A 25,286-nucleotide genomic window follows, 5' to 3' on the forward strand; every position below is an offset into this window, starting at 1 on the left:
CGCCAGGCGGGGATTCGGTCCCCTCTCCCGGCTTTGGGACCGCGCTCCACCCCACCCTCCCGCGACTCCCCGACGACCGCCCGGAACGAAACCCGCGGGCTACTACGCCTGCGTCACGTCGCGGCGGCGGGCGTGTTGCCATGGCAGCGTGATGCCGAGGCGGGGCCGGAAGCGACGCACGGCTACTTCCGCTTCCAGCGGGGCAGCACTTCCGGATTGGGAGAAAGGTGGCGGCCCTTGGCGCGGTAGGTTGAAAGCGCTTTCCGGGTTTTCGGTTGTTGGGGTTTATTTGATGCGCGTGTGGAGTCCGAGGCGAGGGGTGGGGTCTTCGCCTCGCAGAGCCGGCTTTGGCGGAGGTCTCCAGGGTGGGGAGGCAGCGGAGAGCCTTCTAGAAAGTGGAATTGTATGCTCCAAGACCTGGAGCCAGGGGAGGAGTGTGGCGGGTTTGAGGAACCCGGAAAAACGCGTTGTGTGGCCGGACCACAGCGTCGGACGCGAGGTTAGAGACGAGGCTGGAGGGAACACGGCCTGATCCTGCCGGCCACTGTTCCCGTTAACTTTTTTTTTTTTTTTTAAGATTTTACTTATTTATTTGACAGAGAGAGATCACAAGTAGGCAGAGAGGCAGGCAGAGAGAGAGGGGGAAGCAGGCTCCCAGCTGAGCAAAGAGCCCGATGCGGGGCTCGATCCCAGGACCCTGAGACCATGACCAGAGCCGAAGGCAGCGGCTTAACCCACTGAGCCCCCCAGACGTCCCCCCACTTAACTGTTTTTTACCGCATCGTAAGGGCCTCGGGACCAGACCGTAAATTACAGGGAGCCTCCTGAGCGTTCAGAGTAATATTACATTTATAATCGTGACTCCAGGCTTGTCATTGTCATGCAGTCTCATTTCTCTCTGATTTTTTTTTTTTTTCTCCCGAGGGTGGTACATTTTGCCAGAATAAACCATTGTTGTCAAGTTGCCCCACAGGAACGGAATGGAAGGAGAGTTGAGCAGACTGGAAATTCACACTCCAGTTTTTGACAAGAAAAAGAAAAAGTACTCTGTATATAAGGAAGGCCATCTGAGGCATCCCCATGAAAGTGTCAGAGACTCCCCCCTGGCAAGCGAGCCGTCTCACGGAACCAAGAATAAAAAAAAAAGAAAGGATCGCCAGCATCTCCTTCCTCCCCCTTCGGAAAAATCAGGAATTTGTGGTGAGATGGAAAAGGCCACTTCTAAACCCAAAAAGAATAAAAAGAAAAGGCATAAGGCTTCAGAGATGGATGAGGAAGCAGGTGTGGTGTATGTCGTGGTGGATAAAGAAAATATCGAGAACACGCCAAAGAATTTTAGGGGGGACGTTGACGTCGTGTATGTTGACGTGAGCCAGGAACAGAAGCCAACAAAAGAGTCTGAAGCAGACGAACCGCATTCAGTTCCAAAGTCACAGAAGAACGAGTCGGAAGAGCTGCACCATAAAGTTAGGGAGAGAAAGAGGAGAAAACATCACAGGCACATGGCCTCCTGCGGTGCTGAGCAGGAGAGCCTTGCTGCCCTGCCCGAGTCGGATCCCTGGGAGCAGGAAACCCCGCTTTCTGTGGACCCTGGAGGTGGAATCCCACAACAACCAGTATCAGCTGATGAAAAAAAAAAGTCTAAGAAAAAAAAGCGAAAAATTGCACATGACCAGGAACTGGAGGCATTGCCCGGGCACGAGAGTCTCGAGGTCGCGTACTCTGAGGGATGGCAAGGGGTCAGCGAGGTCGGGACTGCCGAAGGCAGCAAGGAAGCCGGCCGGGTAAAGAAAAAGTCTAAGAAAAAGAAGCGAAGGGCTTCTGTTGAAGGTCCTGTAGCTCCTGGGGCTGATTTTGCAGCGCCTGCTGCGAGCTTTGAGGATACACACTCGGATTCACTGGAACGTAGCAGTGCCCTGATTGAAGAAAGCGTGAAACTCAGGCCACAGAAGAAGACCCAGGCCTGTTTGGGAGAGGAGCAGAGGTAATGTGAGAGAGCCGTGTGTTCCGGTGTGTTTGTCTTCTCTGTGAATTCTGCCTGTGACCTCTTTATCCAGCACACTTGTAGTAGATGGCAGGATTCATGGACACAGAGGGTCAGTTGGACAGAACAATGTACACATTGTAACAGAGTAACTTGGCAGGAACTTCTTCTCTTCATTTATAAAGTAGGGCAGTTAGACCAGGTTTTTACTGAGAACTATTCCAGCCCTGAAATGCTACAAATAAGTTTGAAAGGGCATTTTAAGTCCCCCAAATTACCTTTGTCCATATGCATATACATAGAGGAAAGAATTACATAGAGTTTTTACAGAGCAGAAAAAAACCCTTGAATTAGGTTTCTCCATGGTAAAAGAAATTTAGATGTCATTATTTATATAATTACTGTTTAAGTTAACTACCGATATAATAAGCACAGCGTTTTGTTTTTTTTTAATTTAACAGTTTTTTTAAAAAGGTTTTATTTATTTATTTGGCAGACACAGATCACAAGTACGGAGGGAGGCAGGCAGAGAGAGAGGAGGAAGTAGGCTCCCTGCTGAGCAGAGAGCCCAATGCGGGGCTCGATCCCAGGACCTCAGGATCATGACCGGAGCCAAAGGCAGAGGCTTTAACCCACTGAGCCACCCGTGTGCCCGCAATTTAGCAGTTTTTTAAGCCACATTATCATTACGGGTTCCTCGGACTTGGGACAGATTTTTCTCTCCATTTTTACTGAATAGCTTTTTTTTTTTTTTTTTTTTAAACATTTGTTAGTTTGTCCTGGCCTAAAATAGTTCCATCAAGAAGTTCATTGGGAGAGGATGGCACTTCATCTTCTGGTGGTACCAGAGTGGCCCACTCCCCTCTCATCAGGGCAGGCATGTCGAGGGCAGTGGTTTTGAACTTGTACGGGGCTGTCGGCCCTGTGAAAGCCGCTGACCCTTTGTTCAGACAAATGCATAATAATTTTTAAAGTTTCTTGCCTGTCTGGCTAGCGGACAGGATTGAGCACAGTAAGGGGATTCGGACATCTGGAGGAAAGTTTGGGGATGATTTAGTGACAGGCGCATGGAAAACTAAGCAGAGAGGGAAGATGTGGCCATTGTTACCTGCAGCAAAGCAGCTAACCATGGGGACCCCGAATGGTGATTTAATTAATTACTAACCATTATCACAAAAATTAAAATCTCTGAAGGGTTGTCGGGGGGAGATGTCTTTAGTGTCCATGGGGTAGAAGAGGGCTTAGCTTATTAGGAAGTCAGTGTCTAAAGCCAGAAAAGTTGGGAAATAGTGACCCAAGAACTAACACATGCTGAAAATTGGGCTTCAGGCCACACGGGTCCCTTGTAAGCAGCCTCTGAGTCCTGCATCCATTAGTCACATTATCTCGGAGTCCACGCATCACAGACTGAATCGCTCCAACTTCCCTCCTAGTGTTAGCACCTGCCTTGTCTCCAGGAGGCTCCTTTTCAGAAAAGAACTGGAAAGCCACGAGGGCAGGTGACAGTGAACGTGAGTCAACTCTGTTTTCCCTGCAGGTCAGAACCGACACATGAAGAGGAAAGCCGTTTGGAATTGGCCAAAGATTCCGAAACAAGATACTTATCAGAAGACTCGAGAGACTTGGGTGACTCGGATGTGGACTTGGACTCCGCCGTGAGGCAGCTCCAGGAGTTCATCCCGGACATCAAGGAGAGGGCCGCCACCACCATCAAGCGGATGTACCGAGATGACTTGGGGCGGTTTAAGGAGTTTAAAGCCCAGGGTGAGCTGGTGGCACTTTAATATTTGTCGAACTGGCCTGTCCACCCGAGGAGCCCCTGCCTTTGTTCTGTGAATATTGCAGATTTCTAGACTTGCAGGAAGCATCCTCTAGGATCCCTCCAGAATTGTTGTCTGAGCCATAAAATGCACAAAATGAAGGGCCCTGGTTTTGCTCTTCTCCACCTCGCTTCTGGTAGGAAAAAAGAGGAAGAAGAGGCTGAGTGGCTAAGCCTTTGGGGAAGATGCAGGAATAAAATGAAAATACTATTGTCAGCTTTGTTCCCGAGGTGTTGAGTAGAGGCTAAGCCAGTTGTAGTGGCCTTGGTTCCCACGAGATCCAGCATGGCCTTTTTTTTTTTTTTTTTTGTAAGATTTTATTTATTTGACAGAGATCACAGAGAGGCAGGCAGAGACAGAGAGAGGGGGAAGTAGGCTCCCCACTGAGCAGAGAGCCCGATGTGGGGCTCGATCCCAGGGCTCTGGGACCATGACCTGAGCCGAAGGCAGAGGCTTTAACCCGATGAGCCACCCAGGTGCCCCATGGCCTCCTTCTTGATTTCACTGTGTTGTAAGAACCTCACAGAAAGCTTATGGAATTCAAGTCAACTACACATTGAAGGCTGTGTGCTCCAAACGAGTGATACTTACTCAGTGGCAGTGTGAGGCCCGGTATGGCTGGTCACTGTGAAAAGTAAAATGTGGAGCCTTAGGGAGTTAATCATGGTGAAGAGATTGGTTTTAAAAAATAGCCAAGTTAAGGAAGAAACAAGTAATTCACAGAGCAGTAGCTACAGAATATTCCCAGTTCTATTTGTGTATTCTCTGTGCAAACATTTGTGAGTGTGTATCTTATAAAAGATACTTGAAGTAAGTCTAAGAATAGAAAAACACAGTATGGGGACACCTGGGTGGCTCAGTCGGTTAAGCGGCTGCCTTCGGCTCAGGTCATGATCCCAGCGTCCTGGGATCGAGTCCCACATTGGGCTCCTTGCTCTGCAGGGAGCCTGCTTCTCCTTCTGCCTCTGCCTATTGCTCTGCCTGCCTGTGCTCGCTCTCTCTCTGACAAATAAATAAATAAAATCTTTAAAAAAAGAAAAACACAGTCTGTAAGAAAATTTGGTTGATTTGAATTACACAGAGGACTAGCTTGGATCCCATTGCTACCCCCACCTCCCTACACATGCACTGAGAACATACGCGAATATTCAAGTCCTTGCTGGCCAGGTCCTGCCACCGCCTTGTGGGGAGGAGCGGGGCAGAAGAGAGTAAACAGGAGGTTTCTTTTAAAAGTTTATTTCCGTACTGCTTGAGTTTTTAAATGAACATATATTCCATTTTAATATAAAGAACAACTGCTTCAAAAAGCTGATTGATAAATGGGGAAGGTCCTTCGGAAGGGGATGACCTGGGAAAGACTTTGGGAGAGAAGGGTCGGGGGTGGTGCAGGGCAGGGGAGCTAAGGTCCAGTGCACAGCTGGGGCTGTTCCCAGCAGGGGGGAGCTGCCAAGCCACTGTGTCAACTGCTGAAGACCCGGTGGTAGGTTTGCTTTTTCTCTGTGATTGACAATGCTTGCTTTTTCTCCCCGCCCCAATTCTAGGTGTCGCTATTAGATTTGGCAAATTTTCTGTAAAGGAAAACAAGCAGTTAGAGAAAAACGTGCAAGACTTTCTGTCCCTGACAGGAATTGAGAATGCCGACAAGCTGCTGTACACAGACAGATACCCAGAGGAGAAATCTGTGATCACCGACTTAAAAAGAAAATACGCATTTCGATTGCATATTGGTAAGTTTCAAACCGTTCCCTCTTTGAGCCTCCACAGCCTTTCCGCCCTAAGCGCAGAGCCCACGGGAAGCATTTAGCACAGCGCCTGGCCCAGTCCGCGTGCACAATGTGTGCTACCTGCTGCCATGCAACCTGCACTTCTGAGGATTTGGAATGTGTTCGTGTCTCCCAAGTGTAGTATTTTTAGAGATTTTACAAAAAGTGACACGATCAACTTCTAGCTTTCCTACTTGGTAATAAGTATCATTTTGGTTTCTCTTTATTTATCTGTTTACTCTTAATTATGTGTTGTTTCGCATATGCTGCACAGAGCACACTTTTTTTTTAAGATTTTATTTACTTATTTATTAGGGAGTGCGGGGTGGGGCCAGAGAGAGACAGAATCTCAAGCAGACTCTGTGCTGAGCACAGAGCCTGAAGCCGGACTCAATCTCAAGACCCTGAGATCATGACCTGAGCTAGAATCAAGAGTCAGACGCCCAAGGGCGTCTGGGTGGCTCAGTGGGTTAAGCCTCTGACTTTGGCTCTGGTCATGATCTCAGGGCCCTGGGATTGCAGGGAGCCTGCTTCCCCCTCTCTCTCTGCCTGCCTCTCTGCCTACTTGTGATCTCTCTCTGTCAAATAAATAAATAAAATTTCAAAAACAAAGAGTCGGTCGCCCAACCGACTGCACCACCCAGGCACTCCAGAGCACGTTCTGATACGCACCAGGATCTTCGAAGTTTTCCGAGCATAGCCTTATCTGTGCTTTGTGTCTAGAACCCTCCTCCTGCAGCCGTGCTTGGGAAGTGAGAGAGTCTTGCAGCAACATGGGCTTGGACTGAAAAAAATCCGTGAATTTAAAAAGGATGATTTCTTAGGTGTTCTCTGGCATGTGCAAGGGGAAACAGGCCTGGGGCCCCCTGTCGAGGCGCTGTTCCGTCCTTCGAGTGGGGAAGAAAGCCAGTCTTGCTGGATTACAAAGCTCTTCGTCTTACGGACTGCGGAGCGTCCTTTCCTCTCGATTCAGATTTTGTTAACGTTACTTTGCTGTATAAGGGCTTTTCACTCAAATTTCGTAGACCAGAAGCTGGAGCCTTGATGTATTAAGTGTGTCGTTTCCAGAGCTCTCCAAGGAAACTGGAGATTCTGTGCGGAATGTGTGAAATCCCAGCCTTGATACAGGGTCTAGGGTAGTGGCAGTAACAGGAGCCACGCTGGGTTCCTTTTCCACTTGTGGCTCCATTTCAGGCTCTGCCCTGTGGGCCCCTCTGACTGCCTTTTTTCTGACTTTAGGAAAGGGCATTGCCCGGCCTTGGAAACTCGTTTACTATCGAGCAAAGAAGATGTTTGATGTCAACAATTACAAAGGCAGGTAAGAAAAGGTCTTAGCAGCTGAGACAGAACATTTTTGCTGATCGTGTAAATTAAAACATCCACAACAGATGAAAGGTGAAAAACCATGAAGACTGTGTGTGTGTGAAGGTAGACTGTGTGTTTGTTGTCAGTGGTATGTCCTCAAAGCCCATTTCGGTTTCTGCCTCTTGAGTAAACGTTTGTGCTGTTCCCCTTTCTAAATCCGTGGCTTTTCTTTATACTTTCCTAGGCCCCCAGCCTGCCGTGCCTCTTACATTATTTATGAGGTTTTCTTTGCTAGTTTGTGAGCTCCCTGTGTACCCAAACGTTCCTTTTGTTTTGTTTTTAAGCTTTTATTTATTTGAGAGGAAGAGACTGAGATCGAGAGAGAGAGCACGGTGGGAGGAGAGGGAGAAGCAGCCTCCCAGCCGAGCAGGGAGCCTGCCACAAGGCGCGATCCCAGGACCCTGAGATCATGACCCGAGCCGAAGGCAGATGCTTAACCAACGAAGCCCGTCAGACGTTCCCTTTCAATGCAATGGTTCCTTCAGCGCTCAGCCCAGTTCTTTGGGTTCTTAGTGAATATTTGAAATTCGGCTGAACACTAAGGTAAAGAGGTCACATAGGAGCAGGTCAGTACTGACCATACAGAGTGTCCTGCGGTGATGGTCATTCTCCTTTTCTCCCCAAGCAAAATACCCAATTATATCTTGTTCCGAACATTCCAGATAAAAGCAGTGTGGATCGGCTGTCGGCTGTGGGTGAGCGCTCTGCTCCAGGCCAGAGGGTCAGGCAGCAAAGCATCCACCAAGCAGCAGCTCAGCTACTCCTCTCACTCTGGAGGCGGATTTAGTAAATCTGACAGGCCCAGTTAGCTGCATGATTTTAAACCAATGCATATATATCCTCTGACCTCCAAGCACTGATACCATCTTGGTTTCTTAACTTTTGACTAAAAGAAAGAAACAGTTAGCAGAGGCAAAGGTTGCCCACAAACTAGTACCTGCCCTCCCCTTTCCCCCAGCCCCGGGCTTGGGCATCTGTAGACAGATCTTTAAGGAAATTCACTTAAGGGATCATGTCAAATGGGACTTTAAAGAATGCTTTGGCAAATGAATGGTGGCAGCTGAGGTGACATTTTCCTACCTGTGACATAAGCGTGGGAATGAAAGTTTTAGAGCAAGACAAGTCTGTCATTCCAGTGAGAAAGTTCATTTGTTTGCACCACATGATTTGTGTGTGGTGACCATTTGCCCCTAAGAGTATCCTTCCTAAGTTAAGGAATTCTTAGCTGGAAAAAAAACAAAAAAAAAAAAAACACAGAAAGCCAAAAATCAAAGAATTTTGAGGCTCTGGGGGATGCCCCACATCAGTACCCCCGTTTGCTCATTCTTACGCCCCCACTTTCTCTCTCATGTCCTCCTTCACGCAGCCTCAAGGCTGCCTTTAAGTTTGATCTCAGAGCGGAGCGTGGGTGGCTCAGTTAGTTAAGCATCTTTTTTCAGCTCAGGTCATGATCCTGGGGTCCTAGGATCAAGTCCCTCGTCGGGCTCCTTGCTCAGCAGGGAGCCTGCTGCTCCCTGTGCTTGTGCTCGCCTGCACGTGCTTGCTCTCTCGCTCGCTGACAAATAAATAAAATATTAAAAATAAATAAAGGGAAAGATCCTGCTCGCCTTGAGAAGGAAACCACTAGAAAGCATGAGTCTTCGCAGTGAGGGATTACACGTCTCTACTTACCACGCTCTGCATTTGTAGATGACTTTCTGAGTGCTAGGCTCTCACTGTCGGATGTAATTCTGCATCACCGTCGTCGGGAAGGGTTAGTATTTTGCTAGGGCTTCTCTTGGATTGAGTTAGCAGAAACCACCATTCCCCGCCCCCTGGCGCTTCCTGACGGCACATGGGAGAAGAATGAGGCACAAACAAGTCCGTGGCAAGAGAAGGGGAACAGGGGACAACAGGAGAAAAGACTGTCGCCCCGAACAGCTCCTCAGCCCCGTGGTTATTGGATACAGACAGTAATCCACAGAGGAGCCGACGAAGGCTACAATTACTCTTATGCCTTGTAGATAAACGAGAAGGCAGGCAAAATCCACCTGAGCTAGCAGTAAAGCTTCTAGTTGAGCAAGCACATTCGGAGGGCTCGTCTGGTTAGCCACAGGTGCCCCCCGGGGACGGAGAGAGAACGGGAGAGCGAAGCAGGCGGCATCCGCCTCCATCGGGCTGGCGGCCCCAGATGCTCGGCTTCAAGGACGTCTGTCGTCCTCCCCCAGAGGCCTGTTGCCAGCGTGTGCTTTTGTTAAGGCCATATCTCAACATGCTTGGTAACTAGAGTAATTTCTCACGGGTTACATTTTAAGTAATACATTGTTCTGAGGGACACTTACAGCCCCCTGTATTAAGAAATTCTAGAATGCCCCAAGGATTGCTTTCCCTTCACTTAATCACTTGTGTTTCATCTCCAAACCCACTAATAGTGTTTTCCGGTGCTTTTCCTTAGTATATTTGTTTTTTGTTTTTCATTTTTAAAGATTTTATTTATTTATTTATTTATTTGACAGACAGAGATCACAAGTAGGCAGAGAGGCAGGCAGAGAGAAGGGGAAGCAGGCTCCCTGCTGAGCAGAGAGCTCGATGTGGGGCTTGATCCCAGAACCCTGGGATCATGACCTGAGCCGAAGGCAGAGGCTTTAACCTGCTGAACCACCCAGGTGCCCCCAGTATATTTGTTTTCATGTGGGACGAGTGCACCATACATTGCTTAAATAATTGTGCACTCATGTGAAGTCAGTGTCTGTTGTCTGTCAAGCTTTGCAGATACCGTGGGGTAGAAAACCACTAGGGCTCCAGCCCTTGTATGATGTCCCCTCCAGAGCTATGCTGTGCATCACAGTGGCCACCAGCCTCACGGGGCTGGGGAGCCCTTGAAGTACATTCAGTCCAAGTTGAGAGGCACCGTGAGGGTGGTGCCCATGCTGGAGTTGGAGGAAGAGAACGTAAAATACCTCATTAATGTGTTCGGATTCCGATCGCGTGTTGAAACGGCTGCATTTCTAATAGAATGGGTTAAGTCAAATTTTTTATTAGGTTCATTACAGTGACATAAAAGTCATTTTTACGTGGCCACTACAAGGTTTAGGTAACGTGTATGGTTCATACTACGTTTCTGTTGGGCAGCACTGGTCCAGAGGCAGAGACGGGCCAACAGGGGGACCCCTCGATGTCCAACCGCCCGTCCGGGGGGGTGCAGTGAGAGGGGTAGGGCTTTCTCTGGGGGAGAGCGGGGCAGGGGGTAGGGTGTTCAGGTATCCAGGCAGCCTCACAGACGACGGTCCACCTGCAGGGTTTGTAGGGGCCGTCCAGGCGGGCGGAGAAAGGCCGTTTCTCCTGCTCCTCCTGCAGCAGGAGGCCCTGAGAGGAAAAAGGCCTGAAGGCCACTGGCGCTGAACCGTAAGGAGCGCTGGGCTCTGCGGGCACGTGGAGGAGCTCGTGTTTGGTGCGCGCAGTGCAAAGCTCTGGGGTTTGGATGGGGAATAGGGACCCAGTGACTTGCTCTGGCCCCTGTTCAGCTGAGCCGGGGCCCTGGCCTGGGACCGCAGGGACTCACAGGACGACCACAGTGAGGCGCCGGGGCGGGAGCTGACGGGACCATCTGCCTGACAGCTTTTCCCAGGACCACTGCCACCCGCCCTGAAAGTAGTTTTTAGTCTTTGTCCTTCACTGGGAATTGTAACACGTTTTCGCTTTTTCAGGTATAGCAAAGGAGACACAGAGAAGTTAAAGATCTACCATGCCCTGCACGGGAACGACTGGAAGAAGATCGGCGAGATGGTGGCTCGGAGCAGCCTCTCCGTCGCCCTGAAGTTCTCCCAGATCAGCAGTCGTAAGTGGGGGTCTCGGTGCCCCCCCGCCCCGCCCCGGTACAGGTCTCCTTGCTGGCTTGTCTGCGGAGAGAGCTGTCGTGCTTTAAGCCACTCTCTGTGCTGATTCACTGCATTTCCTCCTGCATGTTCGTGAGACCACACGGCCTTCACTCCCAAGACCGATGGCGGCCGCACCTGAGGTCCTTCGCTTTCAGCGAAGCTCTTGCCGCCAGCCTGACCAAGGCCCTCGGGAGCTGCGGGGGAGAGAGCCTGGGCGGAGGAGGTTCCCCCCACCAGAGGGCAGGGGAGGCTGCAGGGCGCCGGAGTGCAGTTCGTTCGGCCTGTTAGGCAGGGACTTTTCCAAAACCTCGTGTGTCTTTTTCTCCTTTTTTCTAAAAAGGAAAATTTCCTTGGACATATTCCTTGCATCATAAAATCCACAGCTGCTTCAGGAAGACAGCTCACAGGCAGTGTCTTCGTCGGCACGGGGGCTGGCGGGGGATGTGCTCCGTCACGTGGCAGAGCCCCACGTGGGGCAGAGCGGCCGGGCGGCCGGGGCCCTGGCCCGACTGGGGGCCTTCTGTGCTCCCACGTCCAGCCACTGGCACCACTTGAGGACTCGGTGTGGCCAATACTTCCGGTTTCCAGGAAGTAAAGCAAAAGTTTGCGTTGAGGGGTGGGCGTATGTGTATGTGTGTGTGTGGGGGGTGATCTACGTTTTTTTTTTTTTTTTTTTTTTTTTTTTTTGGAACTCTTGATTTTTAAATATTCACCAAAATTGTTGAGAAAAAGTAACACCACTCTGTGCGCCCGATCAGATAGTCGTAGACTGCTGGCTTGAGCCATCTTCCTTTGCCTGATGGTGACCCCCTAGATGTGGAGGATGAACCACCGATGGTCTGATGCCCTCTCAGAGGCCAATGTGAGGTTCAGGGGTCTTTGTCCCTGTGATCCGAGGTCCCATTTGCTGCTCAGTGCCACACTGGGAGTTCCTGGGGAGAGTTAGGGTGGCAGTGTGAAATCATTCAGTTATTTTTGTTCCCGTTAAATGTTTGAGAATCTATCAGTTTCACACAAGAGACATTACTGTCAGAAATGAGAAGAACATTTTTTTGAAGTTAAAAAACAAACATTGCTTTAAGAATGGACTTTTCTGGCATTGGTTCTTTTTTTTTTTTTAAGATTTTATTTATTTATTTGACAGACGGAGATCACAAGTAGGCAGAGAGGCAGATGGGGGCAGGGGGAAGCAGGCTCCTGACTGAGCAGAGAGCCCAATGCGGGGCTCCATCCCAGGACCGTGGGATCATGACCTGAGCCGAAAGCAGAGGCTTTAACCCACTGAGCCACCCAGGTGCCCCGGTTCTTTTTTTTTTAAAGAGTTATTTATTGGAGAGAGAGCGTGCACAAGCGGAGAGGGTGATGGGCAGGGGGAGATAATAGCCAAGCAGACTCCTGCTGAGGGTAGAGCCTGATGCAGGGCTCGATCTCACGAGCGGTGATTTCAGGACCTGAGCTAAATCCAAGAGCGATGCTTAACCAGCTGAGCCACCCAGGTGCGCCTCACATTGGTTCTTAAAAAGAAGGGGTTCCACTTAAATTTGCATCTAGCTGTGTTTGATAGCTGTATGTCTGTGTCATCAAGATGTTGCGCTATGTCATCTGAAAAGTACCTGGTTTAGTTACTTATTTTTTCAAGGGTTTATTTATTTTTTTAGAGAGAAAGAGAGGGAGAGTACATGGGGGGAGAAGCAGGAGAGGGAAAGAGAGAACCTCAAGCAGATTCCACACTCAGTGCAGAGCCCGACGCAGGACTGGATCTCATGCCCCGAGATCATGACTTGAGCCAAAATCATGAATCAGACGCTTAACCGACTGAGCCACCCAGGTGCCCCTTTAAGACTTAATTTTTTTAGAGCAGCTTTGGGTTTGCAGTAAAATTGAAAGGGAGGTGCAGAGATTTCCCATAGCAGCCTGCTCCCTGCTCCCACATACAGCCTCTGCCATTGTCAGCATCTCCCCTGAAGAGTGGGACCTTGGTTCTAGTCCATGACCCTACACTGCCACGTCATCATCTTCCAGGGTCCATAGTTCATGTCAAGGTCCCCCCACCCCTCCAGTGGTGGTGTTTGTGCTGTGGCTTTGGACAAGTATGTAATGACGTGTATGCATCATTGTCATTTTTTCTTTTAACACCGTGCTTGAAAACAAATAGATTAGCAACTATAAGATCGTTTCTTTTGGGTCTATAGCGAGAAATCACGGTGCTTGGAGTAAGACGGAAACCCAGAAACTAATCAAGGCCGTCGAAGAAGTGATTCTAAAGAAAATGTCTCCCCACGAGTTAAAGGAAGTGGATTCTAAACTCCAAGAAGACCCCGAAGGCCACCTGTCCATTGTGAGGGAGAAACTCTACAAGGGCATATCTTGGGTAGAAGTAGAAGCCAAAGTAGAAACCAGAAATTGGATGCAGTGTAAAAGTAAGTGGTAAGTTTTAAGGTTTCTTATGTAAATTTACACCAGATAGCTCCCTCCCCTCTTCCCACACCTCGCACTGCCCGGAGGGGGTACTTGAGTGGGCTTAGTAGGGAGAGCTGTGTGAGGGCCGTGTGCAAAGCCTTCAGGTCAGGAAGGAGCATTTCCAGCAGCCCCTCAGTGTCCACATCCGATCTAAGTTAGCACATAACTAACCCTGATTCATCGTGTGGTTTCCTCCAAAGCTTGAACTTTTTAATACTGAATACTGGCTTTTGGTTTCATCCTTGAGTTCTGGTTTCTTCATTCTGTCCCTTGCTTAAGTCTTTAGTAAAACAAAACAGTTCTCTCTGCGGCATTAAAAAACAAATGAAAACAACAGGAAACTCCCCTTTGGCAGAGAGATCACAAGCTTGATGTGCAGGAACTTGCCCCTCCCCTGAGCCTGTCACAAGGTGGCCGTGTTCACTGCAGAACTTCTTGAGACTCGCTAATCACACAGAAGCATTTTCAGGCCTGATCTTGCTGCGCCTTCTTAGCTTGAAATGGCTTTTTCGAGCCCCAGAGGGTCTCTGAGCAGGATGGTCCGCTGCTGCAGGAGCCCCTGAAGCTGGGGTCCTGCAGCTCACGACCCACGTCTGGTGCAGAAAGTGGGTGTGGTCATCGTCAGCATCAGATAAGAGAGCCACAGTAGGTATGTTTTATATTAAAAGCACATTCCTGAATACACCATTTATTGTTACCTTGGAAATTTGCTGTGGGATTATCTCTATTTCCATCGAAGACTACAGTCAGGGACATGATAGATCGATGTTTAAAAGGGAAATGCTGCAGAGAAACCATGGATCAGGAGCAGTATAATTCAGATAACGTGTGAGGGTGACTGCTTTTTAATGAGAAGAGAAAAGCAACAAACTTAAGATCTGAATATAGATTTCTCTCACGTACATGGAAATGACTGCAGATGGTGCGTGTCTTTTTTCTTTCTTTCTTTTTTTTTTTTTTTTTTGAAGATGGATTTATTAGAGAGTGTGGGGGAGGGGGAGAGGCAGAGGGAGAGTGGGAGAGAGTCCAAAGCAGATCCTTCCCGAGCTGATCTCACAACCCTGAGATCATGACTTGAGCTGAAACCAAGAGTCAGATGCTCACCTGCCCCCCACAGGTGCCCCAAGGCTGCATTTTGAACGAACGCATTGGCTGCTGGTACAGACAGCGGAGTCCTCACCTGTGTATCGTGGACCCCCTACTCGAGAATGTAACAGGTCGCGATCTGCCGTCAGATCGCAACATACTTTGCAATTTGAGATGAGTACATACTTGGAGCTGGGTTGCTGCTCTCGTTAGGAGCTGTGGTCACCCTTCCCTTCAGCCATTAGCTGTGGCCGTCAGAGGAGTCGTTGATGACTGTATCAAATCTCCCTTGGTGTTCCGACAGCTGGTGACAGCCCCAACAGCAGTGTCCCCCTGTTTTCTAAACAGGAACAGAGTTTACAGTTCCCCTTAGCACCTGCTAAAGGGCTTATTCTCCTCTTGTGTTTGTAACTTCGTATTACAGAAATTTCACAACACACAGATTTAGAACTCCTTGTATCCCTCATCCAGTTTCGATAACCATCAACTTTCTTTCATCTTATTTATCATTTGCTTTTTTTTTTTAAAGGTTTTATTTATTTATTAGACAGAGATTACAAGCAGGCAGAGAGGCAGGCGGATAGGCGAAGGCAGGCTCCCTGCCGAGCAGAGAGCCCAATGCTGGGCTCGATCCCAGGACCCTGGGACCATGACCTGAGCCGAAGGCAGAGGCTTTAACCCACTGAGCCACCCAGGCGCCCCTCATTTGCCTTTTAAAAGAAAAAAAAAATCAGCCTACTCTCCATGGTGGTCAGTGTTAGCAGTGATGAGTCACACAAGTTAGAGACTGGTTCTGAGTAGGGGTGTCATAGGTGAGAAAAGTGCAGGAAATCACAGTGGAAACTTCACCCCTGAAAATTTTAAGTACATTATGTGTTTGTTTCTTTGAATAGGACGGAAATCCTAACCAAGAGGATGACGAATGGTCGGGATGTGTACCGCGGAGTTAACGCCCTACAGGCCAAAATCAACCTCATCGAAAGGTGGGGATCTCGAGTGTGATGCTGCGGGGGCTGCTCCTCTGTCCGGCCAGAGAGTGGCTGTTGAGCACCAGGATCCACGTGGCCAAGGCTCAGATCCATCTTGCCTACCCGTGTGGCCCTGGGGACATTCCCGGCCTCTCTAGCTCGGTGTGTGCCTCTCCAGTGAGGGCGTTTGTGATAGTACCTGCCTCTTGGGGTTATTGGGAGGAGAAACAAAATTACAGAGTGATTTTCGTCTTTGAAAGTTTCTGGGTAGGTAGAAGTTGTTTCTGTCCACTGGAAGGTGGAGGTGACGTAGTTCGGGCTGAGCCCCGCCACTCTCCTGCACGCCTAAGTGCAGTCGCTGTGGCCTGGTCTTTGGTTTTGTCTTTGGTCCCTGGTCCATGCAGAGTCCTCCCTCCACTGAGGGCAGAGAGGTGCGGGCCTGTTTCGCAAAGCCTTCATGGCTCGTGGGCTGGGCTTGGGTCGAATGAGTAACAGCAAAAAGCAGAGGACACTTGGGATTCTGGCCACCCCCGTAGGGCTCCATTCTTCCCGCTCGCTGTCCTGAGCCCCGCTGGAAGTTCTCCTCGCCGGCCTGGCTCGTGGAGCCTCCACTTCTCTTCCCCCAGAGGCAGAACGTAGACCAGCAGACCTGAGGAGGCCATCGTGTTGGGCAAGCCTGGGCTCCAGTGATGGCAGCCCCTGTTAGTCATGAAATCTTGAGCCACTGACTCGGGCCCTCGGCCCTGGTTCCTCCCCCGTAGACCAGAGATATCGCCTGACCTCAGTAGCTGTGAAACTTTTCACACAGCTCTGTCCCACCATGACGCCGAGCGTGTGCTTACTGTTACGATGTGTCTACACTCAGCTGTTGACTGTGGGGAGGCAACGCGGTTTGGTGGGAGCTGCAGAGAGCCCAGAAGGAAGAGAGATGGCTTTTCCTGTTGGGCTGCAGCTCACTGAATGACCTTGGGCTAACCTTGGGCTGGCAGGCTGACCTCGCCGGGCCTGAGGGAGCTGGGACAGGGGTGAACACATTGGTGCCCCCGAGCGTTTCACACGTGTGAGTCCGTGAAGGTGTCCATCGTGCTGACTTGCGCTTGAAAACCTCGTGTGTGTTTTTTCCCGTAGACTGTATGAGGTCAGCGTGGAGGACACGAACGAGATAGACTGGGAAGACCTTGCTAGCGCCATAGGGTAAGGCTGTGTGTTCAGTGTGAGGCTAATTAAAAGGTAAGATGTGGCCTCACGAGTGACAGATTGGACAGGACTCGCGTGTAGACCGTCCTGTGTGTGGGCGTTTGGAGCCTCTGCTCTGGGTGCTGTGGGCCAGCCGGACCCTCCCTCCCTCCCTTCCCCTCCCAAGGACACGTAGGGGTGGTGAGTGGAATGTGTGCAGAGTCTCCTGAGAGCTTCAGGGAGCTAACCAGTTGAATGACCAATAGAGACACCGCACACCCTTTGCCCCAGTTCGTATTTTCTTCTTAAGCCTGCACGTTAGCTCCACCGTCCGCCTGCCCTCTCCCCCTCCCGTGTCTAAGGGAATAAAGTCATTTTCCTTCCTTAACCACTTGAGAGTTGGTGGTGGGCAGCGTGGCCTAAATGGGAATGTCATTGTGTGTAATCACAGTACGGTTGTCAGATGCTGGACAGCAGACGCCGGGACAGCTGTGTGCTCTAAGACAGCTCACGTTCAGATGTCGCAGCAATGCCCTTTTTTTATTCCTTAAGATTTTATTTATTTGTCAGAGCACAAGCAGGGACTGCAGGGGAGGGAGGAACAGGTTCCTTACCGAGCGGGGAGCCCAACTGCAGGGCTTGATTCCAGGACCTCAGGATCAGACATGAGCCAAAGGCAGATGCTTCACCAACTGAGCCCCCCAAGGCATCCCATCTCAGTAATGGCCTTTATAGCATTTCCCCCCAGTGTACCATCCAGTCCAGCGCCACACATCGAAGTGTCCTGTGTCCTCGGTGGCCTCCCATCGGTAAAGCTCTTTCGCCTTTGATGCCCTTGAAACTGTGGGCGAGCACAAGCCAGTGGTTTGTCACTGCATCGTGAGGCCCAAGATTCTGATTTCTAGTCCTTTTGGCTCTGGTGGCATCTGGCGCGTCCCCCACTGTATGAAAGTACCAGTCGTTCTCTTGGGGATAAGAAGGGGCCATGGGAGATATTTTGAGACCATGTAAAGGTCCTCTTCCTCTTCAAGCTCTCGGGGCGGGTGTATTTGCATCTCTCAGCTGTGGGGTGACATTGAACTTGCCTGTGTTTGTGAGTTGCCTCCTTTTGCCTTCGCGGGGAACCTTTGTTGCGCGGGGTCCTTATATTTTGAATCCCTTCCTGCTGCCCAAGACCGAGGCCACCACTGTCCGTATCTGAATTTATTGCTTGCAAAGCACAGCCCCTGTACACAGAGAAGATCGTTGAGGGTTGTGGGGTACGGGGATTGGGGGGGCTCTTGGAAGCGGGGTGTTAGGGGTTGTTTGGCCTCAGTTTTGGCAGGGTGGGTAGTGGGGTAGGGCGGCTGCGCCTGGCTGACTTCAGAAGTGTGACGCTGTCCTTGGTCCATGAGGAAGGGCTTAAGCTGGTTCTGATGGTTATTTGCTCCTGGGGATCAGGGACAAAGAACAATCAGTTTGGTTTTTGTAACTTGGAGAATGGGACGTTTGTCACGACCCAGACATCATGCTCATGGTTCCAAACCCTTCCCTTTTCCAGTTGACATAAGTGAGAGATGGGGCTCCCACTGCTCAGAATCATGGGTCCCAGAGAGGTGGGGGTGGCAGGTGCTTTTGAAAGAGGGGACCTTGCTCTGGACCCACCAGCTCCCATCCTGAGACCCATGGCTCCGAAGCCCTCCCTTTGTAATAACAAACCACTTTTTGAAAAATTGGACATTTCCAGTAAATTCTTGTGCATTTTGTAATGTTGCTTTAGATCACAAGCTCCTAAATTAAAGTTTTGAGTAAAATTATATATTTAAGAACAGATTGTCTCACTTAAGATTTATTAATCTTATAAAACGGTGATTATGGTGTCATTCAAATACTCTTTTTTTTTTTTTTTTAAAGATTTTTTTTTTATTTATTTATTTGTCAGAGAGAGAGCGAGCGAGAGCAAGCACAGGCAGACAGAGTGGAAGGCAGAGTCAGAGGAAGAAGCAGGCTCCCTGCGGAGCAAGGAGCCCAATGTGGGACTCGATCCCAGGACGCTGGGATCATGACCTGAGCCGAAGGCAGCTGCTTAACCAACTGAGCCACCCAGGCGTCCCTCAAATACTCTTTAAAAGAATACATGGTCGGGGCGCCTGGGTGGCTCAGTGGGTTAAGCCGCTGCCTTCGGCTCAGGTCATGATCTCAGGGTCCTGGGATCGAGTCCCACATCGGGCTCTCTGCTCAGCAGGGAGCCTGCCTCCTCCTCTCTCTCTCTGCCTGCCTCTCTGCCTACTTGTGATCTCTCTGTCAAATAAATAAATAAAATCTTAAGAAAGAAAGAAAGAATACATGTCAAATAAATAAATAAAATCTTAAAAAAAGAAAGAAAGAAAGAATACATGGTCAAGTTTTTTTTTTTTTTTTTTAAGATTTTATTTATTTATTTATTTGACAGAGAGAGAGAGAGATCACAAGTAGGCAGAGAGAGAGAGAGGAGGAAGCAGGCTCCCTGCTGAGCAGAGAGCCCGATGTGGGACTCGATCCCAGGACCCTGAGATCATGACCCGAGCCGAAGGCAGCAGCTTAACCCATTGAGCCACCCAGGCGCCCATGGTCAAGTTTTAATCAACACAGTGAAAAGTAATAAAATGATATGTTCAGTCTCTTTGGAGTCTTAAAGCCTGCCTTGGGAATTATTTTGGCAAAATGTAAAGAAAGCGTGTCTGGCTAATGAGTTATAATGCCTGCTTGGTTTGAAAAATGTCCAGATCCATGATCGTGACCTCAAGCCATAGTTGGGTCTGTGGCCGGTCCCACGGGGTGCATGGCCCTACGGGAAGAGAGAGGGCGTGGGGGCCTTAGAGCTTGGCCTCTGCTGTCGGACTGACCTGGCGTTGACTCCTGGTGCTCATTTAGCCGTCCTCGGGCACGTTGTTCCTAACTTGTGTCTGAGTCTCGGTTTTTTCGGCCATAAAATGTTTTAACGGGACCGTCGCGAGGACCAAGGAGATCGCACGTAGAGGACACACAGCCCAGTGTACGCCCAGCTGCTAGTGGTTAGTGTTAGGAAGAACCCAGTAAGAATAAATGTATTCACATGAATTACTTTAACTATTAGATTAATTATTGAAACAAATAAGTCATGCTTTTGTCATCTAAGAAAAAGTGGCCAGGAAGTGAAGTGAAGAGGTTTTCATTTAAAAAAAAAAAAACTTAAGATTTGGTGGTTTCTGTCCTACTTACAGTAAATTGCAAGTATATTTGACTCACTAAAACATCATAAGCATCTGCTTTTTTTTAGTTTTGCAAAATTAGAAATCGGGGGACATCTGCCTCTGGATTGTGACAGATAGGCGTTTGTCCTAAGTGCAGTGGTGACCAGTGTGCAGAGTTGGGGTCAGACCACCCCATTGAAGTCCCAGCTATGTCCCTTGTTAGCTGTAAGACCTTTGGCCACTTCTGTGTCCCTCAGTTTCCCCATCTCTAGAATGAGGCATAAGAGTAGTAGCTCCTCATAGAGCTGCTGTGTGGGTTGTTTTCGGCTAGACAGGAAACTCTTAGGGCAGGGCCAAGTACAAGGTGAATGTCAGCATATGTTGGTGTTGTGATTTAAACAGGATCTGGCATGTGCTTTTCGCTTTCTTTTTTTGGTGTGTATTCTTCTGACCGAAATGAACGGCAGCATTTTCATATGTGTCTTACTTCTGTCACGCATTTGTGGACATGATGGTTTCCTGTTCAGGATTAAGAAAGTTACTGATGTCTGTAGATTCCCCTGAATCACTGTACTTACTACATGTAGTGAAATGACCCGTTTTTAAACTGATACTTTTTTTTCCTTTTCCTTTCTAAAGTGATGTTCCTCCGTCCTATGTTCAAACTAAATTTTATAAGCTGAAAGCTACCTGTGTTCCCTTTTGGCAGAAGAAGACTTTTCCAGGTCAGTATTTCCAGTATTTAAATACTTAAGAGGACAGCGGGTGGGTGGTGGGCTGGCAGCGTGACCCTGGGCGGCGACTTTACTTTTGGGAGTCTCGGTGTCTTCGGTTATAGAACGGTAGAAATCATCACCTACTCAACCCCCCACCACCAGCCAGGACTTTGAGAAGTCTAAACCAGAAAACAGGTGAATGGTGGTCAACAGGGTGCTGGGGTCGTGGTCAGCCCTCAGTAAATGACGGACGGCGTGCTCCTGGATTGCCACACGCTGTTGCACAGTTCCAGAACAAACCCCAGGCAGCCGTTTGTGGGTGGTTTCAATATTCCCAAACTCAGATCCTCTGAGTCCTCGTGGACCTTGTTGAATACATGCATACCCGGGCCTCATCCCGTACGTACTGAATCTTAACCTCCACGCTGCATCCAGAGGCCAGATTTCCTGAACAGGGTCCCAGGAGAGCCTCAAGGGGTCTGCCCAGCACCAGCATTTGGGAACCATGAGTTTGGGTAATGCTTTGCCCCACCCCGGCGTGTGTGATGATTACTTCTGACCCTCAGCAGACAGCCCCGCCTGGGTTTGAATCTGGCCACATTTGCCCCTACTAACTCCATGACCTTGGCCATGATTCATAACGTCGATCTACCCGTTTCCTCATTTGAAGAATGGGCTGACAGGAAGGCCTGCCTCCTAGGATTTTGAAGGGACTGGTGAAGTGAGTACAGGCAAACCAGTTAGAACAGGACCACGCACACAGTAACAGCAGCACCAAGACACCCGCATCCGTGCCCTCTGCCCTTTGACCTTGGGAAGGAGGCTTTGTACAAATAATGTCAAAATTACGTTTTTTGTCTTCAGAGATTATAGACTACCTTTACGAGACCACCCTGCCTCTGCTTAAGGAGAAGTTAGAGAAGAAGATGGAGAAAACGGGCGCGGAGATCCCGAGTCCCGCAGTGCCCAGGCAGGTCTTCCTGTTCAGAGACATCTTTTATCTTGACGACGACGACGACGACAGTGAGGGAGAAGATGGGGAGGAGCGGAGGTAGGGGACGGCGTTGTGTCCTGTCTGCCTCTCGGGTGTGGTTGGGTTCCTGTGCCTGGGGCAGAGCAGCTGCTTGCAGGACTGATGTTTAGTAGAGAAGGGGCGGCGACCAGAGGAAGGGGACGTCGGCCATGCTTCGTGTTTCGGAGCCTCCAGAGCGACTCACCCGTTCAGACTCTGGTGTGTTTGCGCGCTCAGAGGAAGGGGGGCCTCAGAGTTGATTTGCTACGGCTGGATCACTGAGGACAAGCACAACCGGCGGACTTTATGGAACAGCGTCCCCCGTTCCTCTCGTGGTAGAAGGTAGAGTCATGTCCCGCGAATGTTCCTTCTGTGGATCTCACTGCACGCACGCTCCCCAAAAGGGGGACCGCTGACAGTTTTAGTAAGGCACACCAGCAGGTTCCTTTCCGCTTTCCCATTTGTTGTCTCTGTTCCCAGAGTCTGTGAGTGCAGGATAAGCGTCGTGAGGGCGGGGATCTGCTGGTCTCTCAATCCGGCTTCCGTTGGCACGTCCCTCACTTGGTGCAAGGAGCGCCTCTTCCTCACGTGTTTTGCATACAAGATGCCTTCTCGAAACCAGTCCCTGAGTTCGTCTGGTGTTCCAGCTGGAAAAAAAAAAATCCAGACCACAAACCCAGCAGTCTCTTCCACTGCTTCCAGAAAACCTGGCTCTGTTACACTTAGGGAAAGATGCCACGTGGGTCTAAGGCACAGCTCACACCTCTCGGAATTGCGAATCGCAAGGATAATTTACACGTTGGGCTATTCTGTCAAGTCAGGAAAGCGAAGCCACTCTAGGTGTTTCAAACAGAGAAGGATTTAGTGCAGGAATTAGGTTACAAAATTGTTCAACAGGACTGAGCGCACACGGGGAGGCTGACTTCCCGAGCCCTGGGGGATGGAGGGGAGTTGCTGCAGCCCCTGCGGTGCCCCTCCCGTCGCCTTGTCCCCCCACTGCTGCCTCGGCTGTCTCTGCGTTGTCTCCTGCCTCCCTCCTGCCTGCCCGCCTCTCCCGAGTGCCCCCCATGGGCCGCCCCTCAGCAGAACGCTGCCGGCAAGGGGAAGGAGCGTTCCAGGCTCCTGGCCACACGTGAGCCTGGAAGGAAGGGCGGGTGGGCGAGATCCCAGGCAGCCAAGTCACCGTCTGTGCCAGGACAGAACTCCGCCGTCTCCTGAGCGTTCTGCCTAATGTCATTGATCTCCCGTCATGATGTGTGTGCCGTCGGTTAATTACATCCACAAAGCTAGACATTTTTCCAAAGCAGCCGTCCTTGGAGAAGGAAGAATACAGAGACAAGTCTAGGAGGCCAGCCAGCGGCATATCCCCAACACCTGTCACCCTGGTTGCACGCCTAAGAGACACTCAGTACATATGCAGCAAACAACTGGGATATTTCTTTTTAACAAGCATTTTACCTTTAGTCACTTCCTGTCTGTCAAACCTGCCTGTCCCCATGAAGACAGGAATGAAAGTTCCTTTTGGAGGACAGTCCGGTGAAATACATCAGAGCCTTAAGAATGTATTTTATGATCTAGTGATTTCATTACAGAGATAAAGCAGATTCACTTTCCAGAAATAAAAAAACTCGTGTATATGAATGGTGTCTTTCTAGTTCGAAAGGCAGACAAAAATGTAAATGTTCCTTAATGGAAATCTGTTAAATTATGGCATATTTCTAGAATGGGATATTATCCAATAATTAAAAATGATTATGATAGATTGGATCAACATGAAGTAAACAATATTATCAACTAAAATATTTCAGAAGACTATATATTTTCAGTTTTATAAAAGTAAGAAAGGAAATGGTGTATACATAGATGCATTAAAATGTATGAGAGAAATTAAAACCGTAATGTCAACAGTGTTTCTCTCGGGGCAGTGGGACTGTGAATTTATAGGGTGGAATTTTGGATTTGCAAGTGCCAGAAAAGGGGACCCACATGGATCTAAGGAATCCAGGGACTAAGGACTGACGCAGCGACTCGTGGCCACCAAAGATGGAGTTTCTGGTGGATTCTCTGCTCCCCCTTCACCATTATCCACCTCAGCATCTGTCCGCACACGGGGGCCCCTTCCCATAGTCACGTGCTTCGGCGGACCTGCTGCCCCTCCAGAGGAAGGGGAAAAGGTCTCTTCCAATGACTCTTGATTAAGCCCGGGGTTCTGCTCCCCATGCCCAAATTAGGGTCTGTGTCCGGCTCTGAACCATCACTGGAGCCTCAAAGGCAGGACTGTTCAGCCGGTCTGGGCTCAGCTCAGGAGCTGGGATTGAGCACAGCACGCCTGGAATGGCTGAGAGGGTAGAAACCCCAGTGGGAAACCAGGGTCCTATCAGCAGAGGAGGGGAAGAGCACCCCGAGAAGCAGCCCACATGTGTGCGTTGACCGTGGGTGTGCTCCTGTCAGTGCTGTGAATCGCCTAATAAACTTGTGTTCTTTTTGTAAAGTTCTATTTTTGTAATTTTTTTTCATCGATATCTCCATGCCCACACCCCCCCCCTCCGCCCAGAATAAAACCACTGGACAAATGTTAGTCTTTGCCAAACACTTTTTACATAGAAGAGTCCAGGAATATGGAAGAAAAGGAAGGGTAGCGTCTAGACTGTCCATGTCAAATGCAGGTCCAGGCGAAGAGAGGATTGTGCGAGAAACCGTGCTTTTACTTCAGGCTCTGTGGGCTTTGCGGAGACCCCTGGTCTGCGGCAGGAGGAGGAGTGGCGGAGGGACGGAGCAGCCCAGGGAGAGACGGGTCTGTCGGCCCCACGCAGGTGAGGGCTGAGCCGTGAAGCAGACCGGCCCAGTTTAGAGTCTGAAAAGAGGGAAAGTTGTGTAAGGGCCATACTTGGGCGGATGTCAGACCAAGACCCGGCTCTCCTCCACACCAGTTTCAGGTCCATGGGTTTGACCACACACAGTGAGTCGGGTTCTGCTAGGAGCCGAAGAGGCCAGAGGGAGCCGTGCAGACTTGCAGGCGACACGATCTGGAGCCTGCTGAACGCCATTGCCTGTTCGTCTCCTGAAATGCACGCCGGTCCTAATCTTCGGACCTTATCAAGCAGCGCATCCATCCACCAGTTGGCTCAGAGCCTGACCAAGCTGTCACCAAGTCTGTGTCACCGCCTCTCTCTTCCCAACACTCTCTGCTGTGTATTCTCTTCCTTGGTGGCACCTCCCTGTTCAAGATGCCAAGCCTGGGTGGGCCCTTCATCTGCCTCCTCCTTGCCCCCAACAGGGGACTACTTCTGGAAGAAAACCCCTAGTCCAGGGTGGTTAAGCTTCTGCCTTCAGCTCAGGTCGTGATCCCAGGGTTCTGGGATCGGGCCCTACATCGGGTTCCCTGCTCAGCGGGGAGCCTGCTTCTCCCTCTGTCTCTCCCCCACTTCTCTCTCTAATGAATAAAATCTTTTGGGGGGAAAAAGAAAACAGCTGAACTGGCTGGTTTCACTTTAGTGACTGTCAGCCTCAGACTCTGTCACCAGAGGATCTGCTTTGATTCTGATTCGTCTGCTGTTCTCTCCCCACATCAGCCATTATGCCTTCGGCCCTCCCGCACCCTCCTGCCCTATTCATGACTCACTGAGCAGGTTGAAGGCGGTGGACATCAACTCCCTCTTCCCTGCGCCTGTCAGGCGCTCCGACGGCACGTGCTCCTCCTGCCGGAAGCCCTGCCCCTTCCTTTGTCTCGGAGATTTTGATCTTTTGCCGATCCCTCCCCTAACTCGTCATTCTCTCCTGTTCTGGATCACCATCGCCGTAAACATGCTCCCAAATCACACATCTGTGTGTGTGTGTGTGTGTGTTCATATAAGTGTGGAATCAGTGCTTCCCCTGTGCTCCCCCCGC

General features: G+C 49.9%; 1 protein-coding gene across 3 annotated transcripts; it reads left to right on the forward strand.

Moving 5' to 3' along the window:
• Window positions 1-175: 175 nt before the first annotated feature.
• On the forward strand, window positions 176-23,892 carry TTF1 (transcription termination factor 1). 3 transcript variants are annotated; one of them, XM_059410466.1, is made up of 11 exons: window positions 176-245; window positions 925-1,984; window positions 3,522-3,748; window positions 5,346-5,531; window positions 6,807-6,885; window positions 10,619-10,749; window positions 12,982-13,216; window positions 15,229-15,318; window positions 16,432-16,497; window positions 20,310-20,395; window positions 21,251-23,892. In XM_059410466.1, the coding sequence occupies exons 2-11, from the start codon at window positions 981-983 to the stop codon at window positions 21,439-21,441; spliced, it is 2,295 nt and encodes a 764-aa protein (XP_059266449.1). In that variant the 5' UTR covers window positions 176-245; window positions 925-980; the 3' UTR covers window positions 21,442-23,892. The 3 variants fall into 3 exon arrangements, 2 of the variants coding, with proteins under 2 accessions (XP_059266449.1, XP_059266450.1); XM_059410467.1 differs by having other exon boundaries at window positions 218-245; window positions 963-1,984; XR_009406223.1 differs by lacking the exons at window positions 20,310-20,395; window positions 21,251-23,892 and having other exon boundaries at window positions 12,982-13,209.
• The last annotated feature ends 1,394 nt before the right edge of the window (window positions 23,893-25,286 follow it).

This window comes from Mustela nigripes, chromosome 9 (genome assembly GCF_022355385.1).
Source record: "Mustela nigripes isolate SB6536 chromosome 9, MUSNIG.SB6536, whole genome shotgun sequence".
Classification (NCBI taxonomy): Eukaryota; Metazoa; Chordata; class Mammalia; order Carnivora; family Mustelidae; genus Mustela; species Mustela nigripes.